Source organism: Zosterops lateralis, assembly GCF_965231275.1.
Source record: "Zosterops lateralis genome assembly, chromosome: 2".
NCBI classification, from domain to species: domain Eukaryota; kingdom Metazoa; phylum Chordata; class Aves; order Passeriformes; family Zosteropidae; genus Zosterops; species Zosterops lateralis.
This window is the reverse complement of record NC_139763.1, coordinates 27,145,548-27,171,300: the sequence shown is the minus strand read 5'-3', so window position 1 is coordinate 27,171,300 and position 25,753 is coordinate 27,145,548. Positions and strand designations below refer to the sequence as shown.

The 25,753-nt window shown below is 40.9% G+C and overlaps 1 protein-coding gene across 1 annotated transcript in view; it reads right to left on the bottom strand.

Moving 5' to 3' along the window:
- TMEM255B (transmembrane protein 255B) overlaps nt 1–25,753 on the bottom strand; it is a 65,776-nt gene that overhangs the window by 16,217 nt on the left and 23,806 nt on the right. The window contains exons 4-5 of the mRNA XM_083884748.1: nt 22,570–22,659; nt 536–616 (exon numbers count right to left, since the gene is read on the bottom strand). Coding sequence (XP_083740874.1) covers nt 536–616; nt 22,570–22,659 — 171 coding nt within the window. The remainder of the gene's footprint in view (nt 1–535; nt 617–22,569; nt 22,660–25,753) is intronic.

Sequence of the window (25,753 nt, the reverse complement as noted above, 5' to 3'; positions counted from 1 at the left end):
CCACCAATTTGCCCCAATAATAAAACAGGAAAAGAAAACTAAATCTGGATTTCTCAGAAAGCTAGCCATTTAGATATAGGCACTTTTCTGACCATGTTACTGTCATTGAGATAATAAAAATGCTGCATTCAAACCACTGATGTTCTTGGTCTGTGCTGGATAAATACACAGATTTGAAGTCTTCTGGATGATACAAATGAATTAGATATTTCCTACTCCACTTGGAGTCTACAAAAGCCTTCTTAGAGGAAGATGACAATGTGACAAACTTAGCCCAGACAGTTATTCTACAGCATAGATGGTCTAGGAATCATTCCAGTCCCAGAGTAATGTACTGGATACAAGCACTGATGATGACACAAAACCTCACTGACTGTTAGTGATTTGCAATCATCAGGGGCTTGGACAAGCAGGGAGAAAAACAGTGGGGTGTCTATCTACCCATGACCTACATGCACAGACATGTTCTCAAATATCTCCCTCTCTCCTCCCCAGCACAGCAGAAATGAACACATGGCATAGTGAGTTTGTTTACCTCAGTCTGGTAGGCATCATACAGGAATCCTATTCCACTTGAATAAAACTGGCATCTTTTGTTATACAGAGGCCTGGGCTCCTGTAAAGAGAAAAACAGCCCAAAAAGTGATTGGTTTGGAGGAAGTGGAAGGCACCATGTCCCATGTTTCCATGCAGATGTTTACAGCTCTGTGGAGCTGAACCAATGCAGTCACTTGAGTAAAGGGCTCACAACCTCCTATGTTGCCTTTCCTTCCAGAATGGCTCTCTGCAGGGTTACATTTTCCATCCTCACTCCACCACTAAGCTATGTGAGCATCATCTATTTTTCTCTAAAAGACATCACCTCTGGCATTTAACCACTTGATGTCATTTAACCACACCTGACATCAAATACTACTGATCTGAGAATGGTCCAGTCACTCTTTTTTCTGACACAGTTTCTTACCTAAGAACTGAGATTTATTTTGCAGGTTGTTTTCAAGATACTTTCTTTTCAAGGGATTTCCCTTTTAAAGAATTTCAACAATGTCCAAACAATGTCCATGGTGAGAACAAAATAAAACAGATAATAGTTTGAGTATTCCACTTATAACACACACTTCAAACTCCAGAAGTAAAACAAAGAATAATGAAGAAATTAGGGCATAAAGAGAAAGAAATTTACATTGTTTGGTTTTGCCTTATTTTCCATTTATGCTATTGCAAAATATGCATTCACTGCTCATATTTCATATTTTGCTTGTAACCGTTCCCATAAACTGATATAAAGGAAGAACACAATGAAATATCCTTGGCCAGATGGAAAATGTGTGCTTCTGACCTTGGCAAACAGCCACCTTGAAGGCTGGAGGGTGCATACCTCAGTCAGTTTCAGGACTAGACCGTATTTGTTTTGGGAGGATTTGACAGCTTGAGTCCTCTGTGATCCAATGTCTATCCAAAGCAGTGTTGGAATTACTTATGTTTGCAAAAAAAAAAAAAAAAAAACAAAGAGAAAAAAAAAAAGACTTTTTCAACTTTCTGTCACTTATCTAGTGACATCTGTGCCCATCTGTGCCTTCAAAAGCATGAAGAGCTGGGAGCGTATGTTGATCTGTTGGAAGGTAGGAGGGCTCTGCAGAGAGATCTGGAATGGTTGGTTGGATGGGCAGAGTCTAACAAGATGAAGTTTAATAAGTCCAAGTGTCGAGTCCTGCACTTTGGCTACAATAACCCCCTGCAATGCCATAGGCTGGGGATGGTGTGTCTGGACAGTGCCCAGGAGGAAAGGGACCTGGGGGTGCTGGTGACAGCAGCTGAACATGAGCCAGCAGTGTGCCCTGGTGGCCAAGAGGGCAAATGGCATCCTGGCCTGGATCAGGAATAGTGTGGCCATCTGGAGCAGGGAAGTCATTCTTCCCCTGTACTCAGCACTGGTGAGGCCACACCTTGAGTGCTGTGTCCAGTTCTGGGCCCTCAGTTCAGGCAGGACATTGAGATGCTTGAACGTGTCCAGAGAAGGCAACGAGGCTGGTGAGGGGCTTGGAACACAAACCCTGTGAGGAACGACTGAGGGAGCTGGAGTTTAGCCTGCAGAAAAGGAGACTCAGAGGTGACCTTATCACTCTCTACAGCTTCCTGAAAAGTGGCTGTAGCCAGGAGGGGGTTGGTCTCTTTCTCCAGGCAGGAACTGACAGAACAGGAGGACACAGTCTTAAGCTGTGCCAAGGGAAATATAGGTTGGATATTAGGAAAAAGTTTTTACAGAAAGAGTGATAAAATATTGGAATGGTCTGCCCCAGGGAGGTGGTGGAGTCACCATCCCTGGATGTGTTTAAAAAAAGACTGGATGTGACACTCAGTGCCATGGCTTAGTTAGGGTTTTAGGGCATGGGTTGGACTCAATGATCTTGAAGGTCTCTTCCAATCTAGTCACTCATTCTGCAATTCTGCAACTCTGTGAAAGCACTCAAGTGCTCATTGCCTCTCAGTATGTCAGTCAGACCAGATCCAATACAGAAGATGTAAACCTGCTATCTGCCATCCCCTCTTTCCATGTCAATTTACAAGCAAAGGACTATTTAAGTTTTTAGCAGAAGTCTTTGCTGATTAACTTACACTACTTTTTAAAGCTTTAAGATCCATCCAGGAATAACCCAGATTTTGCAGGAAGATTTACACTACTTCAGATCACAAGCAGAGTATTCGCTGCTTGTTGGATAATGAAGTGTGAAGTGTATAAACCTGCTGATCCAAAATACATAATTAGTTAAAATGCAGAGCTAGGCAGGAATGCAGACAGATCAATGAATAAAGCTCCTCCATCAGCTTGTTTGCCTTTCTGATTACTCCAGCAAACTTAAGCAAGTTTGGGCACCAACTCTCAAGGGTTAGAGAAAGGTTAGCTTCCTGCATCAAAATGTATTTATTTATACTACACAAGTGTAAGAAAAAATGCTTCAGTAACTTTTTCTCTAGAGGAAAAGCAAATACCACATGAACAGCATGCCATGTCTTGAACTAGGTCAACATTCTTCCACAGTCCTGGGAAAGCATTAGACTTTAGCCATGACTACCAGGGACAGATCTAGTTTGGAGGTCTAAGAGGATTGCAGTTTCTCTGCCAGAACAAGGAGCTGACAAGGAGAGGAGCTCTGCTGGACCTCATAGTTACAAACAAGGAAAGATTGCTCAGGAATGTGAAGGTCAGGGGCAGCCTTGCCCCTAATGATATGGAGGGGTTCAGAATCTGGAGAGGATGGAGCTGGATCCCAACTCTGGACTTGAGGAAAGGAGACTTTGGTTTATTCAGTGATATGTTTGAAAGAATCCTATGGGATACAGTTCTGTATCTAGCCAATGGAAAACAATAAGGTCCAGGAAAATGGGTTGATATTCAAGGTTCATCTTCTCCAAATTGAGAAACAGTTAATCCAATCTAGCAGGAAATCAAGTAAAGGCAGCATGAGGCCTGTGTGGATAAACAAGGAGCTCCAGATGTAACTCAGACATGAAAAGGAAGTCTATGAGAAGTACAATAAAGGGGAAATCACCAGGAGGGAAAATAGAAAAATTACATGAGCATGCACGGAGGGGGTTAGGAAAGCCAAAGCTCTCTTGGCATTCAGTCCAGCAAGGGTTGCAAAGGGCAAGAAGAAGGGCTTCTATTGGAGAAATCAGGAAAATAAGTGCACAACACTGGATAAGGCAGGCAACATAGCACAAAGACATGGAAAAGATTCATGTCTTCTTTAGGCATTCAGTGCTTTCTTTACCTTGGTCTACAGTGGAGACCAGTGGGAAAATCTGGCACAAGAAAGAATCACCCTTGCCAAAGGGGGATCAGTTTAGAGAACATTTAAACAGACTGGTGATACATCCTGTCTTCAAGGATGACAAGAAAGACAATGAAGGAAACTACACACTGATGGGAAGGGATGGAACAAGTAATCTTGGAAACAATTTCCAAATATCTCAAGGACATGAAGATGATTTGGAGTAATCAGAATGGATTTACAAAGGAGTCACATCTGACCCACCTGTTGACCTTCTACAAGGATGTGACTGGCTTGGTGGATGAGTGAAAATTCTTGCTCACCTGCTTTTGGATCTTTATCTTCACTAATGCCTCTGGCAGTCTCTCATTCTCACAGATGAGCTGATGAAATATAGGCTAAATAAATAGAGAGTGAGGTGGACTGAAAGCTGGTAGAACTGCTAAGGTTGTAGTGTTGGGACCAGTTGGAGGTAACTTAATAGTTGTCCACCCCAGGGGTCAAAACCAGGACAATATTGTGTAACATCTCAGTTACTGAACTAGATGATGGGTAGATTGCACCCTCTGCTAACTAGCAGATGATAAAAATTTTGGATGAGTGGCTGAAACACCACAGGACCATGTCATTGTTCAGAGACACCTGGATTGGAGAAAGGGTCCACAGGAACCTCAACAAGTTCAGTACAAGAAAATGTCAAATCCTGCACCTGGGGAGGAATAATCCCATACATCAGAAAAGACTGGGACCTGATTGGCTGGAGAGCAGCTTTACAGAGGGTCCTGGTGGGTAGCAAGTTAAACATGAGCCAGAAATATGTCCTTGTGGCAATAAAAGCCAGCAGTATCCTTGAAGACCACCACCAGCAGGCCCAGGTGATCCTTCCTCTTAACACTGGTGAGACACATCTGGAATGCTGGATAAAGTGCTTGGCTCCCCAGTATGAGAGAGACCATGGACATGGTCTGTGAATTAACAGACTGGAATATCTGTCATAAGAAAAGCAGAGCTGGGGCTGTTCGGCCTAGATAAGAGAAGGTACCCATGCACCTTATCAATACAGATCAACACTTGATGGGGAAGTGAAAAAGATGGAGCCACATTTCTCTTAGTAGTGTCCAGAAAAATGACAAGATGCAGTGGGCACAAACTGAAATATGGGAAATTCCATTTAAACATAGTAAGAAATTGTTTTTATTCTATGGGCGATTAAACACTGGAAGAGGTTTCCCAGAGTGATTGTGGAGTCTCCAACTTCAGAGATACTCAAACTGGACACAGTTCTGAGCCACCTGTGCCAGTTGACACTGCTCTAAGCACAGGTGGTTGGATTAGAAATCTCCAGAGGTTCTGCCCAGTCTCAGCAACTCCAATTCTGTGAAAAGGGTCAGAGTCTAGGTCAGGCTATGAGCAGACTAAGAAGTTCTCTCAAAGTATCACAAGTTACGAGTTCAGCAGATATGCCTTAGCACCTGGAGACAGATGCTCCCTGGCCTTACCTTCGGGGCATTCATATCTTACTACAGGTTGCTGATGAGTGACACCACCATGTCACACTATGAGGCTGAGTCTGACCCTGAATGCTAAGATACTCCCCACAGACACCATTATATATCTTCTAAAAGGCAGTGAGAGAGCTGTCTAATCTGCCTCCATCGAGTACAGGAAGACCCTTACTTTTGGCCTTGATCTCTTGGCTTACACAGTTTTTCTACCTCTTACACCTTCTTCCTCTTAAAAAATGGTTGTTTTATTGGTTTGGTCTCCGATGGAGAAGACAAGCACACTTTTCATCCAAGTGTGCTTGTGACTGGAAGCAGCACTGTTCTCTGAGGATGGAGGTGATTGATTAATCCATAGCAGCTATTATGGCTTGATATTGCTGTGCAGCAAAGAGGTCAGAGCTGTGACTTGGAGCAATTACAGTGAGTACAGTTATTACACTTGCATGCACAATCATGGCAAAGGAGTACCTTCCTTCATGCACCCAATTTTGAACAGCAAGCCTGCTGCACTAGTACAGCCAGCCTTCTACATTCAGTCCGTTTCCCAAATGCATCCCTACATGCAATCAAATAAATGAGTGTACAAAAATAACAAAGATTAGATAACATTGGTCTTGTCCAGACACCTACAAAATTTAACACCTAAATCACACAGCTTTTAAGTAAAGGTACACTGGGGATGCCAAAATGTTGCATTGGTAAAAAGCTTCCATTTTCATGCCACAGAGGTGTTATGGTCTGTCTGTCTACTAAGGTGTTTATATGAATAAGGCACCACATAGATATTAAAAAGTGTTGAAAAGTTGTCCAACAGTATGTCACACCACATAAGCACACGCTGGACTTTATAGCAGTGTCTAATACCAAAGGCAAATGAGACATCCTTTAAAGCTATAAAAGTATTCCTGACAGACTGGTCTTAAAATATTTCACATTGCTTACAACAGATAGAGTACGAATATAGCGGATACCTACCAGTCCTTGATTCTTCTTGATTCTACTGCTTACAGAAATAGTAGTTGAAACAAACCCACTTTTAAATACTATATATGTGTGTGCATGTATATATGTACATTTCATCTATTAAGAGTAACTCTAAAGTATATTGCAACAATGTTCTTTTAAACTAATTTAATATCATTTGATACCAAGAACTTCCTCAAACACTATTACTGAAACAGAGCTACTCAATCCCTCCCACTAATGTGTAATATTAATGTATAATAAATAATGCATTCCCTATCTCTGCTCTTTGAGTAAGTCCCTTTAAGTGGAAATGGGCAGGTGGGAAAGTTCTGTTGGCTAATGCTCTGCTGATGCACACAGAGGACAAAATATGAAGCTGGTAAAAACAGGAAGACTTCTCTATAAAAATGTAGTTGTATTCTTAGGTTTGTTTATTTATTGATGCAAAGGAAAAATGGACAGGTTTTATTCAATCCTTCTGAGCACTGGAAAAGATGATTCCTTAGCTAACTACATTTGAGTGAGTTTGTATACTGGGCAGGTACAGTCAGAATGCCATCAAGCTAAGTTTAGAAAATTTTCAGATGTGTCAAAAAACCAAAACAAAACAAAAACCCGGACACCTAGAACTTCCCTTTAATTTCAGACAAATCAGAACTGCTCAGCCTTGAACCCTACAAGGCAAACTGCAGCTTTCCCTCTTTTGAATTTTTTATTTCAATAGTTTTCTAGTATGTGTATTAAACCCTGAGGATGACAGACAGACAGGAGGGAAGGCTTTATGCCAAGGAGAAGAAGATTTGGTCCAAATATAGAGGGTTTTGGTTTGGCTGATTGCTTTATTTTAAGAGCATTCAATAGAAACCCCACATTTTCTTTGATGGTGAGAGAATTGCAGTATGTTTTTTGTGTAAGAGAAGTATTCCTTTAACAGTATCTTTGGTGGATTTGATAAAATGTCTGTGGGGAGGTCGCATGGATCTTAGCTAAGGTATGGAAAGAAGTTTTTATATGCCAATTTTTGTTTCCTTGGAGAACAGATATATTTTGGGTAACACAGGGAAAATTCCATCTCCCTTATGTGTAAGCTCACTTCCAGAAAACGGAGTTATAGCTTAAACTGTATTGACTGAAATATATACCATACTTCACAAAACATGGCTAATAATTTGTTGAAATAATTATACAGCGAGGTCTATTTTTTTCCAATTACAGTACTTATTTAGTCTTAGCTTCCATAGCTGCATTGAGAGAGGTGTAGATTAATCAGTGCCAGGGAATGTTCCAGGGCTGAAACTCGAGCATCAAGCCCATTAAATTGTTAGAACTGTGCTGGTGATGGCTTTGGCCTGGGCAAACTATCACTCTTCCAAAATAATTTCTGGGCATGGTTTGTAAATTAGTATGGTCCAAGAACCATTCCCAGTAAGTAATTTGGACATTGCCATTTACATTCCAAGAGACTTTGAGATGAGGACGTGGGCTTCACCACGCCAGTTGGCCTGAAGAGCAAGGAACCATCCTGGTCACATGTAAAAGATGAATATAGATAAAATTGAGGAGTCCAAAACCAGAATAATGTTTTCAATGTCTCATTAGAGTCAAGTTTTAATTTTCTGTTGTCGGTTGTTTTCATTTACTAGCAAAGCTAGTAATGAATAGGAGAGGGATAGCTGCCAAGATTTTTCAAGTTTAATCCTAAAAACAAACTGAAACATCACCCTTCAGTGCCAGCTCAGCCTTGTGCCAACAGCTGGGTGTTCTGGAGATTATAATTCTCTTCAAGATCACACTCTCTGATAACTTTCTGAAAACAGGCATGCAAAAATGAACAAATAGAAGTTATAAGCAATTAGCTTTTATGCTCCTCTGGAGGGCTAGATGGAGCATCTGTGTCTGCCCCACATTGGCTGGGAGCACATGGCACATGGGAGCATAAAAACCTGAGAGCTTTCAGACCAAAGATAAAAGAAGCTCCTAAAAGAAGGGGCCAGCATATTAGGAGCCTGGGAAAGCAGGCAGACTGGATCACTGTCCGGGGGCCCAAGCAAAAGTTGGTTGGATCCTACCCTGTACAAACAATGAGAGGAAATGCTACACGTCTTTTGTAATTCCTGTCTCTCTCTGATCGAGGGCTGTTCCTCCATCTTTTTTCAACAGCATTCCCAAAGAGATGGGTTTCTCCTGAGGAAGACTGCTAGAAAATCCTACACATTCACAGGAGTGATTAATACAAAAATCTTTGTGCTTTCAATCATAAACAAATATGTCCATTTAAAAAAACTTTTATGAACAGTTTCCACATTGGCTCTGACCAGTTTGATATTAGGAACTTCTGAGTCCAAGGGCAGTAATATCAATACTGCAGTGAGGGGGTGTCAGCTTTGTGGAACAAAACATTTTATACTTCAGTTTGCTCCCAAGCCTTGTGACTCCCACATAGAGCACATGACCATGCCCCTCTAGAATCAGAAAGAGGAGTGGATTTTTTAAAAATGTGTTTTGGGCTTTTACTCACTGGCAGATAAACCTGCAATTCAGTTTTCAGTTTGTAATTTCTGAAGTAGAAATGGCTTTCAGAAAATAATTTAACTTGCAAAATTTCATTGTTATATGGAAAAAGAAGAAACAATACCTCCTGAAGTCTCCAAGTCTGTATTTCCAATTATTGAACCCACATCAACTGTCAGAAAACTAATTAAAATAACAATTTTAAAATGGCTAGTTTCCTTAAGACTTTTATCTTCTCTTGTGTTGGTAAAGAATCTTTAACTTCTGGGTAATCCAACAGAATGCCTTACCCATAATTCATGAGATACCAAATTTTTGCATACATATAGCTACATACAGTTTGTTTTGTAAATTAATTGTTAACATATAGTTATTAACATAGTATTCCTCATATGCGTCATTAAAATTTATTTCTGTAAATAATACCATTATTTTCAAACCTTCTCTATTTCATACAGCAGCTGGACATAGAGGAAGAGAGGGGTCACTGCTCACTGTGTGTCAGGAGCCTCTGGGCAGGACAGATCATGTGCTCCCAAAGCAAATGTTGCCTCCTTGGACAGGCCAATGTCCTGGGCTGCCCACCATCACCATGGGGCTCAGTGGGCTTCTCTTCTCTCCCTTCAATATCTGGGACAGCTCTTATGGGAGTGCCAGGCATCAGCCCCTGCCCTTTGCCAGGGTGTGCTCTTTCCATCAGGGCCAGCGATTCTAAAGAAGTCTCCACTGCACCTCCACCTCTCTTATTCATGAAGAAATTCAACCCACATAATAAATTGGCTGTAAGCATTTGGCTGGCAGCTATCTGGAATGCTGTGGTTGCTACAAAACCTCAGGTTTAAAAACCACTGTGACCCTAAAAGGAAGTCCAGGTACTAGAAAATAAAGTCATGGACATTATGGAAAGATGGCTGAAAGACAGAAACTGTAAAACAAAAACTTTTATTTATTTATTTATTTATTTATTTATTTAAAATTTTGAATTACCCAAGTTGGGAAAGTACAGTTATGGTTAGAAAATTAAATGTACTGCTGGATTTGGCAGTGTTAAGTTTACATAGAACTTGTTCGTCTTAAAGGTCTTTTCCAACCTAAATAATTTTACCATTCTATGATAATCCCTTTCTATTTCATCTTTTGACCATGCACTAAGACAGTCTTTTCTAGAATTATTAAAACTTTTATCTCATAGTCACCAAGGTCATAATCAGCTTTTGAATCCAAATGTGCCAGTTCAGTTTCACTTCATCAAGTGGGCCTCCAGGCCTTTCCATTTCTGCATTTCAGCCGTTTTCCTCCTCTGTGATAGTGGCGATCATTTCCTACTTTTTCTGATGTTTTGCCCTCTTGATAGCATCACCTTGACTATTGACATGGAAAGTCCTAGGCTGTCTGGGTGTGCATAGCACATGCTGGGTGGGATTTGGAAGAGTGAGTGCTAAAAACAAATGAGGCATTTCTGGACTCCCACAGTCCTGTGACACTGCAGCAGCCCAGCCCCAAGGTCATGCTGCTGCCAAGGGCTGCAATGGACTGGACTGTCAGGAATGGAATATTTTCTTTTTTTTTAAATTTTTTTTCTTTTTTTTCAAAATTTATCCAAAAATTAGGAAAGTGTATTATGAAACTTTAAGCCCTAGAACTGGTATTTCAAGTGTTCTTTTTATCTAAGCTGCAGACATGGCTAATGTGTGTTAATTCAGTTTCTACTCATATTGCCCATGCCTTAGGAGTCGAGGGTTCCCAACTGTACAGTTGATCAAACCCTCCAAAGCGATGCAGAGTGAGACAGAGACATGCTTCTGTTCATGCCATACTGCTACTGTAACTACAGCACATTAGTGATCCCCTGGTGCAAATAACACATTCCCAGTGTTGTTTAAGCACTTCAGAGACAGCCGCCAGGGTATCTGGTTACATTCTTTAGGTGAGGTCATGCCATGAGAGCAATCCCACTGCAGACTGCAGACAGCACTTACCCTTTCTTGTGCTTCTACATCTGCCCTGCATGAATTTAAGAGCTAATCTTCTTTCAGAAATGCTGCACTCCAGCCTAGAGACCCTGCCTATTTTGTCTGCTATGCTGAAACAACCCAACTTCAGTGCTGAAAATAGGAAAAGCAGCTGGTGGGGCTTAAAACTTTACTCTCACAAACCAGATTTACTTCACATTGTGCTTTCCAGGGTCTCTTTTTAGGATTTATATCTAATCTGAAGGACTGGATCCTACAGAATCCTCTTCTCTTAATACTTGGTAGCAGTACATAGTCATTTCCAGGTCTTTCAAACCAGTAAATATTCAGAATATCTGTACACTGTCATGGCTGAAAAACACACATATATGGTTCTGGCTCACTTTATATTTCCTCACTGATTTTTATTTTATGTAAATACTTTGCAGTGGTAGCCTTAGTCTTATTCTTCTATATTTTAGTGAGGTTTGTGCTCTTGTAGTACTGCTACAGTCAAATGAAAAGCCTCCAGATGCTGGAGCTGCCCCATTGTTGGACAACGGGCATAGACAGAAAACTTCCTGATGTGGACTGACAGGTCAGTTCTCAGATGGAAACAGATCTGTTAGGAGAGGTTAAGACCTCTTCAAAACAGGTGATTTTCTCTCAGTGACTTTTGGTCCCACGAAAGGCCCATCAGCCTTCACAAGTGGATGGAGTGCAGTGGAGCAGGCAAAAGAAAAGGGAGCTGACTCCCCTGCACATTCCCAAGGAGGTTCAGTGCCTGCAGTGCCTGGAGCTGAAGCAGGCCCAGGCTGGTGGCAGGAAGGAAAGAAGTGTGTGCAGAGCTGCTGAGTGACATGGTGCCTGTCTGCTCAGGGGCAGCTGCTCTGCCTGCTCTGGGGCTAAGGCCACACAAGGCTCCAGTGAGGAAGCCTCTCCTGCCTTAATACAGCAAACCCAAGCCTGGCTCAAGAATAGGTCTGCTTTAGTTTATTCAAGTCTCGCTAGCCAATGTCTCTCAAGATGAGGCTATAGACATTCCCACAACACCTGTAAAAGCTATGTTGTGTAGTTAAAAAACTTACCGATGGCTTTTACACAAGTTTCTAGTGATGCAATTAGCTGATACTATTCAAGGCTGTAATTTTAGTTATTGCTTGATGTAGTTAGGTATTTAATTGCTTATTATAGTTGATTACTTGCATTGATTACATTACTTTGATTATAGGGTTTGTTATACGAACTGATTGCTCTGTCTTGATTGTAATGATGTTGTGCCTTGTGAATAATTAACGTCTCCACAAGAACACAAGGACTCTTTATTCTGTTTCTGGTAATGTAACTCAAATACACGAAAAACTGCTCCATCTCCTTCCCATTGGCTTAATGCTGTCAGAATGTGTAAGAAATCACAGAATCACAAAATATTCTGAATTGGAAGGGACCCACAAGGATCATCAAGTCCAACTCTTAAGTGAATGGAATGATCTCACACAGGGATCAAACCTGCAACCTTGGCATTATGAGCACCATGCTTTAACCAACTGCACTAATCTCCATTTTGGAAGACATTAGTCTTTAGACATCTGAAATATTATCTGAAATGCTGAATATCCTGCTGACTGAAATGTACAGGGCTTTAATTTATAATGATCTTTCGCATTTATTATATAGCGAAGGGAAGGAAAAGAGGCTGCACTAAATACACCTAACCAAGCAATATATAAATATATTGAACATCTACATCTACAAACAAAATGCTGGAGGCTTAATTAACATTTCAGTGTTGATTTTAATTTTCAGGGCATGGCACAACATATCCCTATTATAATTTAATTAATGTAATAATAACTTCATGCACAACATTTTTATGTTAGGTATTGAGCAGAAAACAGTCAAAAAGCAAGTGTTTATGCCCAGAAATTTGCCATCAACCCTCCCTATCACTCCTGGAACAGGGAGACCCCCACTGACACACATCAGCCAGGATGACAGGGCTCATTCAAATGGGAGGAACTGCAGGACTGGGACCCAAAACATGAGAGAGGGAAAAATCTATGAGAGAGACCTCAAGATGAATAAAAAGACATGAGTCTTAAAAGTAAAATAGTCTAAACAATTAGCAAAATGGTTCATGAATGTCGAGACTGCTTAGGTACAATTAGCTTTTCCCTATCTCCAATGACTTGTCATTTTGAAGCTCACATGCATTTCAGAAGATCAGAAATGTTGAAATTCATGGTGCTCAGTGCCCCGGACGCAAAATAGTCACTGGATATACTGATGGCTGGAAATGTGGAGAGAACTGCACTGAGCCATACAAGAAAATTCTAGGCAGATTTGGCGGAAAAAAAGTACGTTACCTTATTGGAATTTATGATAAAAGACTAAATAAATATATTACAAGTATGAAGTTCCATAATCTAGCAGCAGCGATGCAACATATCTTAATAAGCTCTTAACAGAGCCATAAATAATCATCAATCTAAACTCTGCTGAATACTTGGGAACATACTTTCCGTGGATATTATATGCAACTGAATAATCATCCACTTACAGACAGAGAAATTCTTGCTTCATGATATGATTATTCATATTGATCATATTCAACATGGTTTCTTCTTAAAGCTGAAGAAAATGAAACCCTTTGCTAGGGCAAATTGAATCATAGTGAAACACCCTTAATTTTTACTCTAGTAGAATTTAAGGACTTCAGATTCACATGAATAAACAATGTGTTTTCCTTTTTTTTTTAACTCCACTAGTTTCTGCACTAAGCAACTGAAAACAATGTTTTTCCTTTGAGAAATGATGAAAAAATTATGAAGTATTTTTGTTGCCATCTGAAGTCTGCAGGTGGTTAATTTCTCCCCCTCTATATGTCTGTGTAGAAGCTTTGATTTTTTTCATAGTAAAAAACATCTGTTGTTAGTCTAGAAACATTTCTGAGAATAGGAAACAAAAAAGGAAATTATCTTCTGCTGGCAGCACATCAGAGTGAAATAGATTATGCTTTTCAGAACAGACTGCAGCCCTTTGCCCCTGTCACCCACCTTTCTGAGAATTAAAGTGTAGTTAACTTCTTTGTACACTTTGCATAAATTCCATCATGGCCTGTGCTTTGCCAAGTAACAAAGTAAAGATGGAAGTAGGCAATAAATCTCCCCTGACTCAAGCTGCTATTCTACATTGCTGAACAATTTATGCTGTCTCTGCAACTCACCTGATTTTTGGATGTATAGAAGCCACACAGATGCAGAAGCCAATAATCTATGTACAAATGCAGAAGACTATAATCTGTGGGAACTAAAATACCGGTGTAATTTTAAATTTAGATCAAATCCTTTTAACTTTCTCACATCTCATATTATTTCTTGCATTAATAATATGATTAATAATATCAGTAAAATGTGTAGAATTTCCTATCCTATTTCCTTATTTCTGGAGTTGATTTACTCAAAGGAATTCAAGCCTATCTAAGTACACTAGAAGCAAAGCTAAAAGAAAATAATTTAATTTTCAAAGCCAAGGAAATTGGAAGGCCAGATTTGCTACTACTCCAATGCACTAAAAATTCTGCCCAGTGTACACTGACATTGTGGCCTCTGTGCAACAGGATCATGCAATTAAATGGCAGTGGCATTTAACATTAGCTTTCAAATATTCAAATGTGTGGGTCATTCCCTTAACATTTTCCCACAGTACAAACTCCCAACTTAAAATAAGAGTAGTCTTCCTCCCTACCTATTGCATGTAATTGTTGTAAGATGGTCTTACTGCATCCTCATGGAACTCTTCCCTCAAGGATGCTTCTCAAAAAAATGCTTTGCTGCATTTTGAACGACCAAAGCAATGACATTAATGAGAGATCTCAGTTTGGGATGTTACATCTCAAAGAGGGAAGCCAATGGACCAGTGTTTATGTCAAGGAGGTGGGGAATCCTGGACCAACCCTTGGTTTTGTCAGCAGTGAAGGCATTGGTCCTACACACTGGGGCAGATGGGAAAGGAATGTAGAACCTCTCTTTTCCCTTCTCATCAATAAGTGAATTCCTCTTTGGTATCCAAACACAGTGTGTGTGTGCTGCCTAATGGTTTAGATATTTCTGTTGGTTGGCACAATACCAGCCCTTTTCCCTCAGGAGAACAAGTCACAGCAGGAAAGGAAAAAAGGGATTTTAAGAATTTGCTATTTGGCTAAACCTGAAAGGAATTTCAGGGAAAAAAAAAAAAAAAAAAAAAAAAAAAAAAAAAAAAAAAAAAAAAAAGGTGTTGTATAAACTGGGGCTTTGTTCCTGCCAGTGTGAGAGGCTCTGCAAACTTGAGGGGGAATCAGAGGAGGTTCTCCAAAAAAAAGTGGTTGTCATTATTTTTCTTATGGCAAAATATCTGGTAACCAAACTAATGCATACTACCAGCTCCTCTGTGATGTATATTCAGGCTGTATGCATAATATTTATCTGTCTGGAAACAGACAAATATCAGATTCAGACTTGTGGGTACAAAAACCCTGTATCTGTGCTCTAGACCAGAAAACATTAGCAAGATGGCAGTTTTGCTGACAGGTCCCTGGATGCATCCAATATATTCAATATATATGTACTCATATATATATATTAATATATTGAATGTATTCATCATTGGGTTGTCTTGTATGTTATCCAGTACGTGAGGAACAGCGGCTTTAGTAGAGATATTAATTAAGTTGTGTTCATTTTAAAGCTTGCATTTCCTGTTGGTTTGAAGACCAGCAAACCTAGATCAGAAATCTTGGTAAATGGTTTTCAAGTGTTTTTAGTCTATCAAATCCTAAACATTTTCCAGCAGAGAACAGGTCCTGGCACCACACAGACAGGTTTTACAAGAGATAATAGAGTTTCTACCTGACCGTAAAAATAGTTCACAGGAGACTTCCTTGAAGACCCTAGAACTCTAGAATGACCTCTTGAATAAGAAAGGCTAAATAATTTCATCCCAAGACTATGCTTGAAGTTCATAACCTCTGGATATGCTTCATAAGATTACACAAAAAGAAGCTTGGGATTTAAACATTTCAGTGATTGAGAATCATCCATAACCTTGACAAAGCTGCTCCATAATTTGTAATTGTCGAAACCATGTCTACTCCATGGTTTGAATCTCTTTAGCATTGACTTCAACTCACTGCATTTTGTCTGCTTTTGTGTGAGAGACTAAAAGCCCTGTGCTATCAGAGAACCTTTGACTACCCAGATACCATACATACCTGTCAGCCTTTTCAATGTCAAATGAAATAAATCAAATTTCTGAGTACATTTTTTAAAAGCTACCTCTTCAGACTTCGGATTTTTTTTTTTTTCTCCAAACGATTTTCAAGTCAATAAGGCCTTTGGCAAAGCACCAAGAAATACTAGAGCTGGAGTCAGTAATCTAGCAGTGGTCCCACAGGCTATTCCTACATTGCCAAATAAAAGCCAGAGACTAAACTCCACACGGTCCCACCACTAACACAGCTTAGCATTATATGTCTATGTTCAGATCTGATTTCAAAATAGCTTGTGGGGGTGGTCTGAAACTCTTCTCTAATGTGAATACCTTCTCTTCTACTAGATTTCCTTCTGACTTCTGTCAGAAGATTTATACACCTCTGACTAATTTACCTTTCACAGGACTGGGCACTCCCAAGCTGTAATGTGCTTCACAAGGAAAATATATCTATCTGAGTAACAGGAACAAAAATGATAGTACATCAGGGTCCAAGCTTTTCAGGCCCTCCAGGAAAATTCTTTCTCAAAATATTTGCCCTTTGATTTAAAGTATACTCAACTGCATTTGGATGTGTATTCCACATGTGAATGGGGTTGTCTTGCAGTACAAAAGAGAAATCTTGGCAGATGGGCTTCAGCTGGTTGCAAGAATCCTCTTTTGCTCCAACCCTTGAACTAAGTTCAGAATAAAGAACTAATCCCACCCTGTAAATGGCTGGTACTCTAGGAATGCAATCTGTGCTTCCCATCTCAGAGTCTTATGCAAGGTCTAATACTAGAATTAATACTGTGGGATAGTTTACCATTGGCATCAAAATGTACTGGTTGCAAACTTAAGTACTCTGTATTTAGGAATTTCACCAATGAAACAATTTCACCTCCATGGACTATCAACATAAAAATCATACTGAACTAGTGCCAGTTTTCAGTTATAAATGATTAGTACCCACTCTACTAAAAAAAAAGAAAAATACAGCTGCAAAGCCTTTCACAGAATCACAAAATAGTCTGGGTTGGAAGAGACCTTTAAAACCCACCTAATAGCAATGAACATCTTCAGCTAGACCAGGCTGCTCAGAGTCCTGTCCAACCTGACCTTGAATGTTTCCAGGGATGGGGCACCTACCACCTACCTCTCTGGGCAATCTGTTTCAGTGTTTTACCACCCTTGTTGTAAATAACTTCTTCTTTATATCTAATTTAAATCGACCCTCTTTTAGTTTAAAACCATGACCCCTTGGCCTATTACAGCAAGCCCTGCTAAAAATTTCATCTCTATCTTATAGGGACCTTTAGGTACTGGATGGAACCTGTCTGGTTTCCATGGAGCCTTCTCCTCTCCAGGCTAAACAACCCCAGCTATCTCAGCCTGTCTTCATAGGAATGCTGTTCCATCTCTCTGATCATATTTGTGGCCCTTTGTCTGGACTTGCTCCAAGGGATTCATACCCTTTCTCTGTTGATGAGGACTCCAGAGCTGGATTCAGCACTCCAGGTGGGGTCTCACCAGAGCAGAGCAGAGGGGCAGTATCACCTTCCCTGACCTGCTGGACATGCTGCTTTTTGATGCTTTGTATGGTATATGCTATGCCATGCTATTATATTAATGAGTCATACAGGATGGAAATGGAATTAAAAGTAATTAGGTGTAATTTTGTCTCATGTGGCAACATGGAGAACATAAAATGCATTTAGTGTTGCTCTCCAGAGAATCTACCTAACTTAATTCCAGTGAGAAACTATGCTTTGAGTTGTGTTTTCTACCACCAGTTGTCAAGGTAACAACTTTGTTAGACATGGAACACAACTATTTGTTTTTCTCTTTAACAGGAAAGCCAACAGGCTTGCTCAGAACATTTTCAAATGGCTTTTTAGAGCATCTGGCCTGTAGCATGCAAGACTGTGTCCTGTGTTACATGGGTACATGAAATCACCCTGTAGAAAAATGCAGCAGTGGCCAGGAAAGCTGCTGGTCACCCCTGCTGTTGTCCTTGCCTGAGTGTGTGTAACCTGCACAAGAAGCCCCAAAGATGGGAAGGGGATTGACATCCTCGGTCACTGCATGTGCAACCAGCAGGTGCTGCTGCCGGCTCCTGAGGGCACACAGCACCACCAGCATCCTCTGCCCCAGGCCCCACAGACCACTGCTGGGCAGGGTCACTGCTGGGCAGGGGTCACTGCTGGGCAGGGGTCACAGATGGGCAGGGTCACTGCTGGGCAGAGGTCACTGCTGGACAGGGGTCACAGCTGGGGAGGATCACTGCTGGGGAGGATCACTGCTGGGAAGGGGTCACAGATGGGCAGGGGTCATGGCTGGGGAGGGTCACTGCTGGGCAGGGGTCACTGCTGGGCAGGGGTCACAGATGGGCAGGGGTCACAGATGGGCAGGGGTCATGGCTGGGGAGGGTCACTGCTGGGCAGGGGTCACTGCTGGGCAGGGGTCACAGATGGGCAGGGGTCATGGCTGGGGAGGGTCACTGCTGGGCAGGGTCACTGCTGGGGAGGATCACTGCTGGGCAGGGGTCACAGATTGGCAGGGGTCACTGCTGGGGAGGGTCACTGCTGGGCAGGGGTCACTGCTGGGCAGGGGTCACAGATTGGCAGGGGTCACTGCTGGGCAGGGTCTCTGCATCTCTGCCAGGGAATTGCTCTTAACAAAGAAATCAGCAGATCTTCATCACACAGAACATGTCCATAATGCAGCTATTTCTTCACAAGGTCAGCGCTGCCAACTTGACATTACTTAATACAGCAGCTTTGGCGTTCTTCCTACCAGAGCTCAACTTGCATGAGCATCCCCCAGATCAAAGACTGCATTTTCCCAGAGCCTTGTTTCTGTGCCTCACAAGAAAGTGAGTTTACATAATGCCTTATTAAATGGTATTTTGCGTTAACATATATGAAGAGAACGCAAATATCTCAAGTTTAATTTCTAAGCTCCCAAATCAGTAGGTAATTACCCAGCTAATATACTTTAGCAGTCCACAAATTGCACTTACACCATATGGGTGAAGATCCAAATCTAGGAGTGTTTCCATATCCTCTAGTTCAGCTAGGTTTGTTCTCAGGTTCATTTCAGGGCTTAGCACCTGATGATGTGCTCTATTCTAATTAATTCCTTAAGCCATCACTATCAAGAGGAAGAAACTAGGTCAGCTGAAAATTAAATCAATGTTACACAGAAGTGGCTTAGCAGAAGAGGAGAGGAACAACTTGACACTGCTTGGTTTGGTGTGCATTTTATATCTCACAGCGGACAAGCAACCCTGCCTTCAAAGCACCCAGCTTTTTCTTCACAGAATCACAGAATAAACCCAGCTGGAAAAGGCAATTTCCTCACTTCATACCTGGATTTCTTGTTGTTGGCTATTTTAGGTTCTTTCTGGAACACAACTGCAAAGCTAAAGATCTTGTGGCAATGGTCAAAGCTTGCAGTCATGAATAGGTCATAGCTACTGCAGAGAATGTGTCCCTGAGGTGGGACAGGGCATCTCCCTGTGTGGGGAGAGGAGGTTGTTAAATGATCTCCAAGAGAATACTTGGACTATTCTCATCTGCTAAATAACAAAATGTCTCAAGCAAAGACAAATGCACATAAATTCCTTTAATCACCATATTTTCCTGAAATAACATCACTGCACTTTAATTTCAACTTAGATTTATTTCACTTGATTCTGGTTTGGTTGTTTTGGGTTTTTTTAAGGTGAATTATATCTGCATTATTTTTAAAATAAGCTACTGCTATTTTAAATCAAGCTACATTTCCTTCAGTGTTTTTAATTTTATAAATTGTGTGATCCAGAGCTTTCTATAAAGCAAAGTAAGTCTTAAATAATTTAAGTGTCTCTTTTCTGAAATACATCAATTTCCTGGAAGAATTTTTGTCAATTTCATGCCTTCTTGGGAAGGAAATAAAACAGAGAAAAGTATTTTATTATTCTATTCACAGTTTTATAAGAGCAGGAGAAAATGTGCAACAATAATAGTCTCCATTCCACTGCAGGCACACACTAAGAAAAAATTGTAATTGTGTGATTTGTCCTCTTCACATCCTTCCCAGCTCAAATGAAGCTAAAAACAAAATTAAAAAGGGGACACATTTCTTATTCCAAATTGATGTGAAAGATGTGTTTGTAGTCAGTCTGAAGATTGCTTGGCTTCAGCTATCATTTCTCAGAAAAAAGTTTGTGGCTTTAGTATAGACCAGGCACCTGCTCCGACATGGCAGGAATTTGTCTTTTCCCTGACTGGAGGACAGTCTAATCCAACTCTTCAACAGTTATGCCCCAAAGGCAGTGGACAAAATGGCAGCAGCACAATCCAGGTCTGAAAAAAGCTGGTACGGTCTGTAGGGAGTGGACTGAACATGGTGTTGCTGCTCTTCCTGAAGGAAATGAGCTGTGATGCAAAGAGGATGTAACACAGTGGCAGTGACACTGTAGTCTGCATGGCACATGATCTTTAGATAAGGCCCCACCATTACTGTAAATCTAATTGGGAGCACACTTACTCTATCATCCCTACAGACTTCCCCAGGTGTGTTAGTCAGAGAAACTTGGTGATGTACATCTTTACTTCACCTGATCCTATCAAGCTCCTTATTAGACAGAGGAGAATGAACTGAAGTGAGTGTGATCATGCTGAGATGCAAATTAGTTTTCCAACAAATGGTGCTACTCAGTATTTCTTTGCTCTGTAATAGGTGAAGGAGGCAGCAAGATACAGATGTGACAGACAGAACTAAGCTCAAATATTAACAGCTGGTCATGGATTTCCATGAAGCCTGTCATGATGTGACTGAAGCAGGATCATGTTATTGGGTTATACATCTCCAGTGCTCTGGGAATGACTGGATGGTGACCAGCCCCTTCCAGCCTCCAGCTCTGCTCAGGGGATGCAGTCATACTCAGCCACTGACAATCAGATACAGAACTGCCCTCCAGATGGTAAGATGCTTTTTTCTTGGGTGAGTGCAATGACTTTATGCCTTGGTGTTTTCCTACTGAAAGCACCTAGGAAGGTGTGAGGAGCAAGGCCTGTGTCTGTGCCCTGACACAATACCTCCCCTCAGAGAAGCGGCATCTATCCCCAGCCGTGGGGGCTGTGGCTGCACAGCTGCACTGCAGTTCTAAGGTGTAAGACTGTACAAGCACCATCTGAACACTTCCTAATGATCACATTAAAGCGGACAGAAATAAGTCAGGTTCCTGGGAAATTACAGAATCACAGAATCATCAGGGTTAGAGACCTTCAGGATCATCCATCCAGTCCAACCATCAACCCTAAATCACCTCTACACCATATGTCTAAGTGACACATCCAGATACTTCTTGAACACTTCCAGAAAGGGTGACTCCACCACCTTCCTGAGCAAATTCCTCCAATACTTCACCACTCTCTCAGTATCCAATCTGAACCTCCCCTGGCTCAACTTAAGGCCATTTCTTCTGAAACTTTCAACTAGCAGAAGATACTGACCTTGACCTCACTATAACCTCCTTTCAGATAAATAACCTCTGCTTGTCCAGACTAAACAACCCCAGTTCCCTCACCTACTCCAGGACAGATCCAAAAAATTCGATAAGTGGCAGTGGTTTTCCAGGTCACAACCACTGAATTTTCTGGAGTAAGGAATCTAAATAGGAATTTGCTACCCTTCTCTTTTAAGCAGATCCCATGGAAATGCTCTCTGGGCCTATGCTAGCCAGAGACAGTTAAATCAGGTGTCATCCAGACCAACTACAGGGTAAATCCAAGAAAAAGCATTCTGTAGGATCTGTATAGCGCAAAATATGACTGCAATCCAGAGCATTTATCCCTGCCCACATTGCACACCTCAGTTGTTTATACCAATAGATGTTTTTGTCTTGTGCAATGCACATAAGGCTCTGAAACCCACATTTGATTTAAAGCCCTCTTCAGTAACAGCAAAATATAAATCTGTTTGTAACTTTATACTCCAAAACATCTAAAGCCTAATTATTCTGAGGTATTTGCTAATAGAAATTCAAGTAGGGTCTCACTGATGCCTGGAGTTATGCTACCCCTCAAAGAACATAAGCAGAAAGATGAGTAGGCCCATGGTATTTCATAGCAGAGAGAGGCTCATATACCATCACACTTGCTGTATTATTTAGCATACTACATCTGACCTCTAATGTCTGTTAACACATATGACTCCTTATTTCCTGATGATTTTGGAAATCAAAGCTCAGTAAAAAGCTAAGGTTTAGATTGATTTTTTAGGTATTTATCACAAATGATAGAACAGCAAATAACACATTTATAACATATAAAATAGCATATTCAAATCCCATCAGGTCTTCTGGTGCTCATCACTGTGTGCATTCCAAATTCTTACCATGCTCACGAAGCCTTTGTGCAATAGGAAACAAATGTTGGTCATGGTTGAAATGTCTTCCTTTTCTAAGCAGATATACCTTTTAGCATGCCTTTCGTGACATCATTTTATATCACTTTTCTGTTTGGAATCTCCACCAAGAACCATCAAAAATCCTAATATACTGCTACACATAAACCAAAAGAAAATACTTTCCTGCTAGAAATGACATAAATAATCAAAATTGAAAGATGACAAAATCACTGTACTTACTATGTGTCTTGCTGCGAACACTCCATCAACTATTGCACAACAGAAGGCTGCTACAACACCAAAGCTGATAAACACGATGGAGGCCACCAACTGAGAAGAGAAAAATAGATTGAGCAATCTCTTCAGTATAATTCTTTAAGCAAAATAATTACACTAGTTTTTCTAGTATTCTGAAATGATGGTTCCCACTGCTGCAATTCACTTTAGGTCAGTGTGTCAGGATGATAGCCATGCACTAGTAAAATGGCAGAAATTCTTGATGCTGAGTTGACAGACCATCAAACCTACTAGAAAAGTTTAAATCTTTCAAGAGAAAATTAGGTCAGCTGCAAGAGTTAAACTCAATAGTGATTTCTTCCAAATCAATTTACTTAATAAAACAGCAGTGCTTCCATAGGGACATGGCAAAAAGTCATGTTCCCATTGGCTCACATAAATCTTTAGAGCTTTACTGCATGGTAGTACTTCACATCAATTGATAAAGGCATCTGTAGTAAGTTAATAACTAGCCTGTGAACAATCAAAAATCTTTTATCATCTCAAATAGCTTATGCCACAACAAAATCAGAGATTCAGAGGACTGGTACCTGTGGAAGGGCTGGGGTGTGCTGCCTTTGCCCCTACCCTTGCTGGGGTTTCCAGCCTGCCCCTCAGTCTCAGAGTGGGCAGAGTAGAGCACAGCAGAGCTCAGGGAGTGTCCCAGCTGCAGCACAGACAGCACAATGTCTTCATCAACCTATTAGCCACAGCTTCAGACTTCCTTCTACCTCCCAAACTGCTTCATTCATTAAGCACTATTAATTCTCTCTCAACAGGACTGCAGATGGTGCAGTGTTGGAGTTGTGGTCTGGCACAAGCAGTGGTGGTATGGAGGGCTTGGGGAAAAAGGCTGTGCAGGTTGGGCATGCTGAGCCCCCTGCTCACTGTGCTGCAGCTCTGACAGCAACTGCAGGGTTAGAACAACCCCAGACACCATGAGCTTCCTGCCCAATTCACTCTGGAGAGAACTACAGGACTTGGAAGGAATGTGGAATGCATCTCCATCAGGAACCAGTGTGCTGCTGGCACACACTTCTGAGATGACACTGGCTTCTTCTGAGGTCACAGCAGAAGGGTGCAGGGCTGTAAGCCAGGTGAGATGAAGCCTTGAAACACCAACTGTACACTTGGCAATGTGCTCCCCTGGGTTTGTTAGCTCCAATGCCATCAGATGAGGGAGAGATGCTGACCATCCTTCCTCTCCCAGATTGGAGGATTTTGTGATGTTGAGGACTCTGCACCCTGAGTTTGAAGGAGTGGGTTCCTGCAGGGTATTAGGTGAACCTAACGTGCACTCTCTGGCTATGTTTTTTTTAATGTAATGTAATGTAATGTAATGTAATGTAATGTAATGTAATGTAATGTAATGTAATGTAATGTATACTTGTCATGTCTCTGGCATGTCTTAGGCAAAGTCACAAGAAGAGCCCTTTGAAACATGCTATGTGATAGGTTGATTTCAATTTACAACAGAATTTAGTTAATAACAACAGATTAAAAAAAATTCTTGAAAACTGACAGAAAAGCATTATTTTATTGATAGAGCACATAGAGAAGGGATTCAGTTAAGAATGTGGAACCTTTTGGTTATTAACTAGTCATTAAATTCTCCTTCCCAACATGTATTCCTGAAATGCCTAGGTACAGATTACCAAAACTATATCCATACAGTTCATATATACTTTTGCCTATACAAAATCTGCACTACTTAGATGCCATTTTCACAAATTTGTAAGGCATCACTAACTCACTTGAAAAATGGACTCTTTAGCTTGTGTTAGGTTAAGAACAGTAAAATGTCAATAGTACTTCCAGGGGATGCAGCATTGGTGATTTTCTCAAAAATATTAATAGCAGGCAAGTGATAAACTACAACCATATAAGCCCACAGGTTGGATGCACTCACTTGGAGATAAGAGCTCCTGGAGAATTGGCAAAAAGTACAACTTAAAAGCAGAAGAATCACAATGCTTTCTGACACACTCCTTTAATCTCCCCTTAGCTCATGTCTCATGCAATCAGAGGTGAGTCAGCCCTGCCACAGGGATTGCTGTGGAATGGGAATCTTCAGCATGGGGAGAAAAAGGGCACACAAATATGGCTGAGGTTGATGGTACTGGTTGATCTTGGGAACCTGCTGTATTTCCCCAGTAGCCAGTTCCATCTTGCTGAAACCCTAAGAAAACACTGTTGGCTACATCACCCTTCAACCTCCGCTATTCCATGGCTCTCCAGTGTAGAAAGCCATGTCTCATGTCTCATGAATCTGGCTGTCTAAAGATCTTGGCATGCAATTCATCAGACTGAGAAGGCTGTGGACTCCTATTACTGCAGAGTAGTGGGCTGTGCTGCACTGGGGCAGCTGCATTTGCCATAGATCCTGATCTCTTTATTTGAAAGAGCAGCAGTGTTTAAAAGTTCTGATTAAGCCATTACTGTCTGATACTTCTATCTTGTTTTTCAAGTCATAGCAGTCAATCAAATAATTAGTGGGCTAAGCCAGGTGTTTCCAAGTTGCCTGAGCTCAAGATGAATTTACTGGAAGCTGACCTCAAGGTGGCTTTTCATTTCACACATGAACAATTTATTGATGATCTACAATCCCCAAACCAAGATTTTCCACTCATTGAGATAGCTTAAACCACCTAATGAGTGTGCTGGCCTTTCAGTTTCACCATATAGCCTTAGGAGACCACATATAAAGGTGCACCAAATCACAGCATAGAAAGGAGCTATGGAGCTGGCTTTGCACTCCTCAGTCATGTTGGAGATCATCTACCCTTCCAAGGAGTTGTGTGCAAGTCAAACGTTTACAGCCAGAGCCTGATGTTCTTATCCATGACTACCAGCAAATACTCAAATCAGCAGTCCCTTTAGAATCAATATAATTTCCTCACTGAAGTAATATTTATAATCATGCCAAAGTGGCAGAACATGACACTGAGAGCTTTTTATGACTTAAATTGCCTTATATATATCTGAACAACAAAAGAAGTAATAATACTAGACCACCACTAAAAAATTCTTTAAAATAAAATTACAGATTTATATTCTCTCTTAAATCTCTCATTGCTTATTAAGAATGTGAGAAACATAAAAACATCAAGTACAAAATGAATTACGTCTGAAATTTGCCAAGACAACC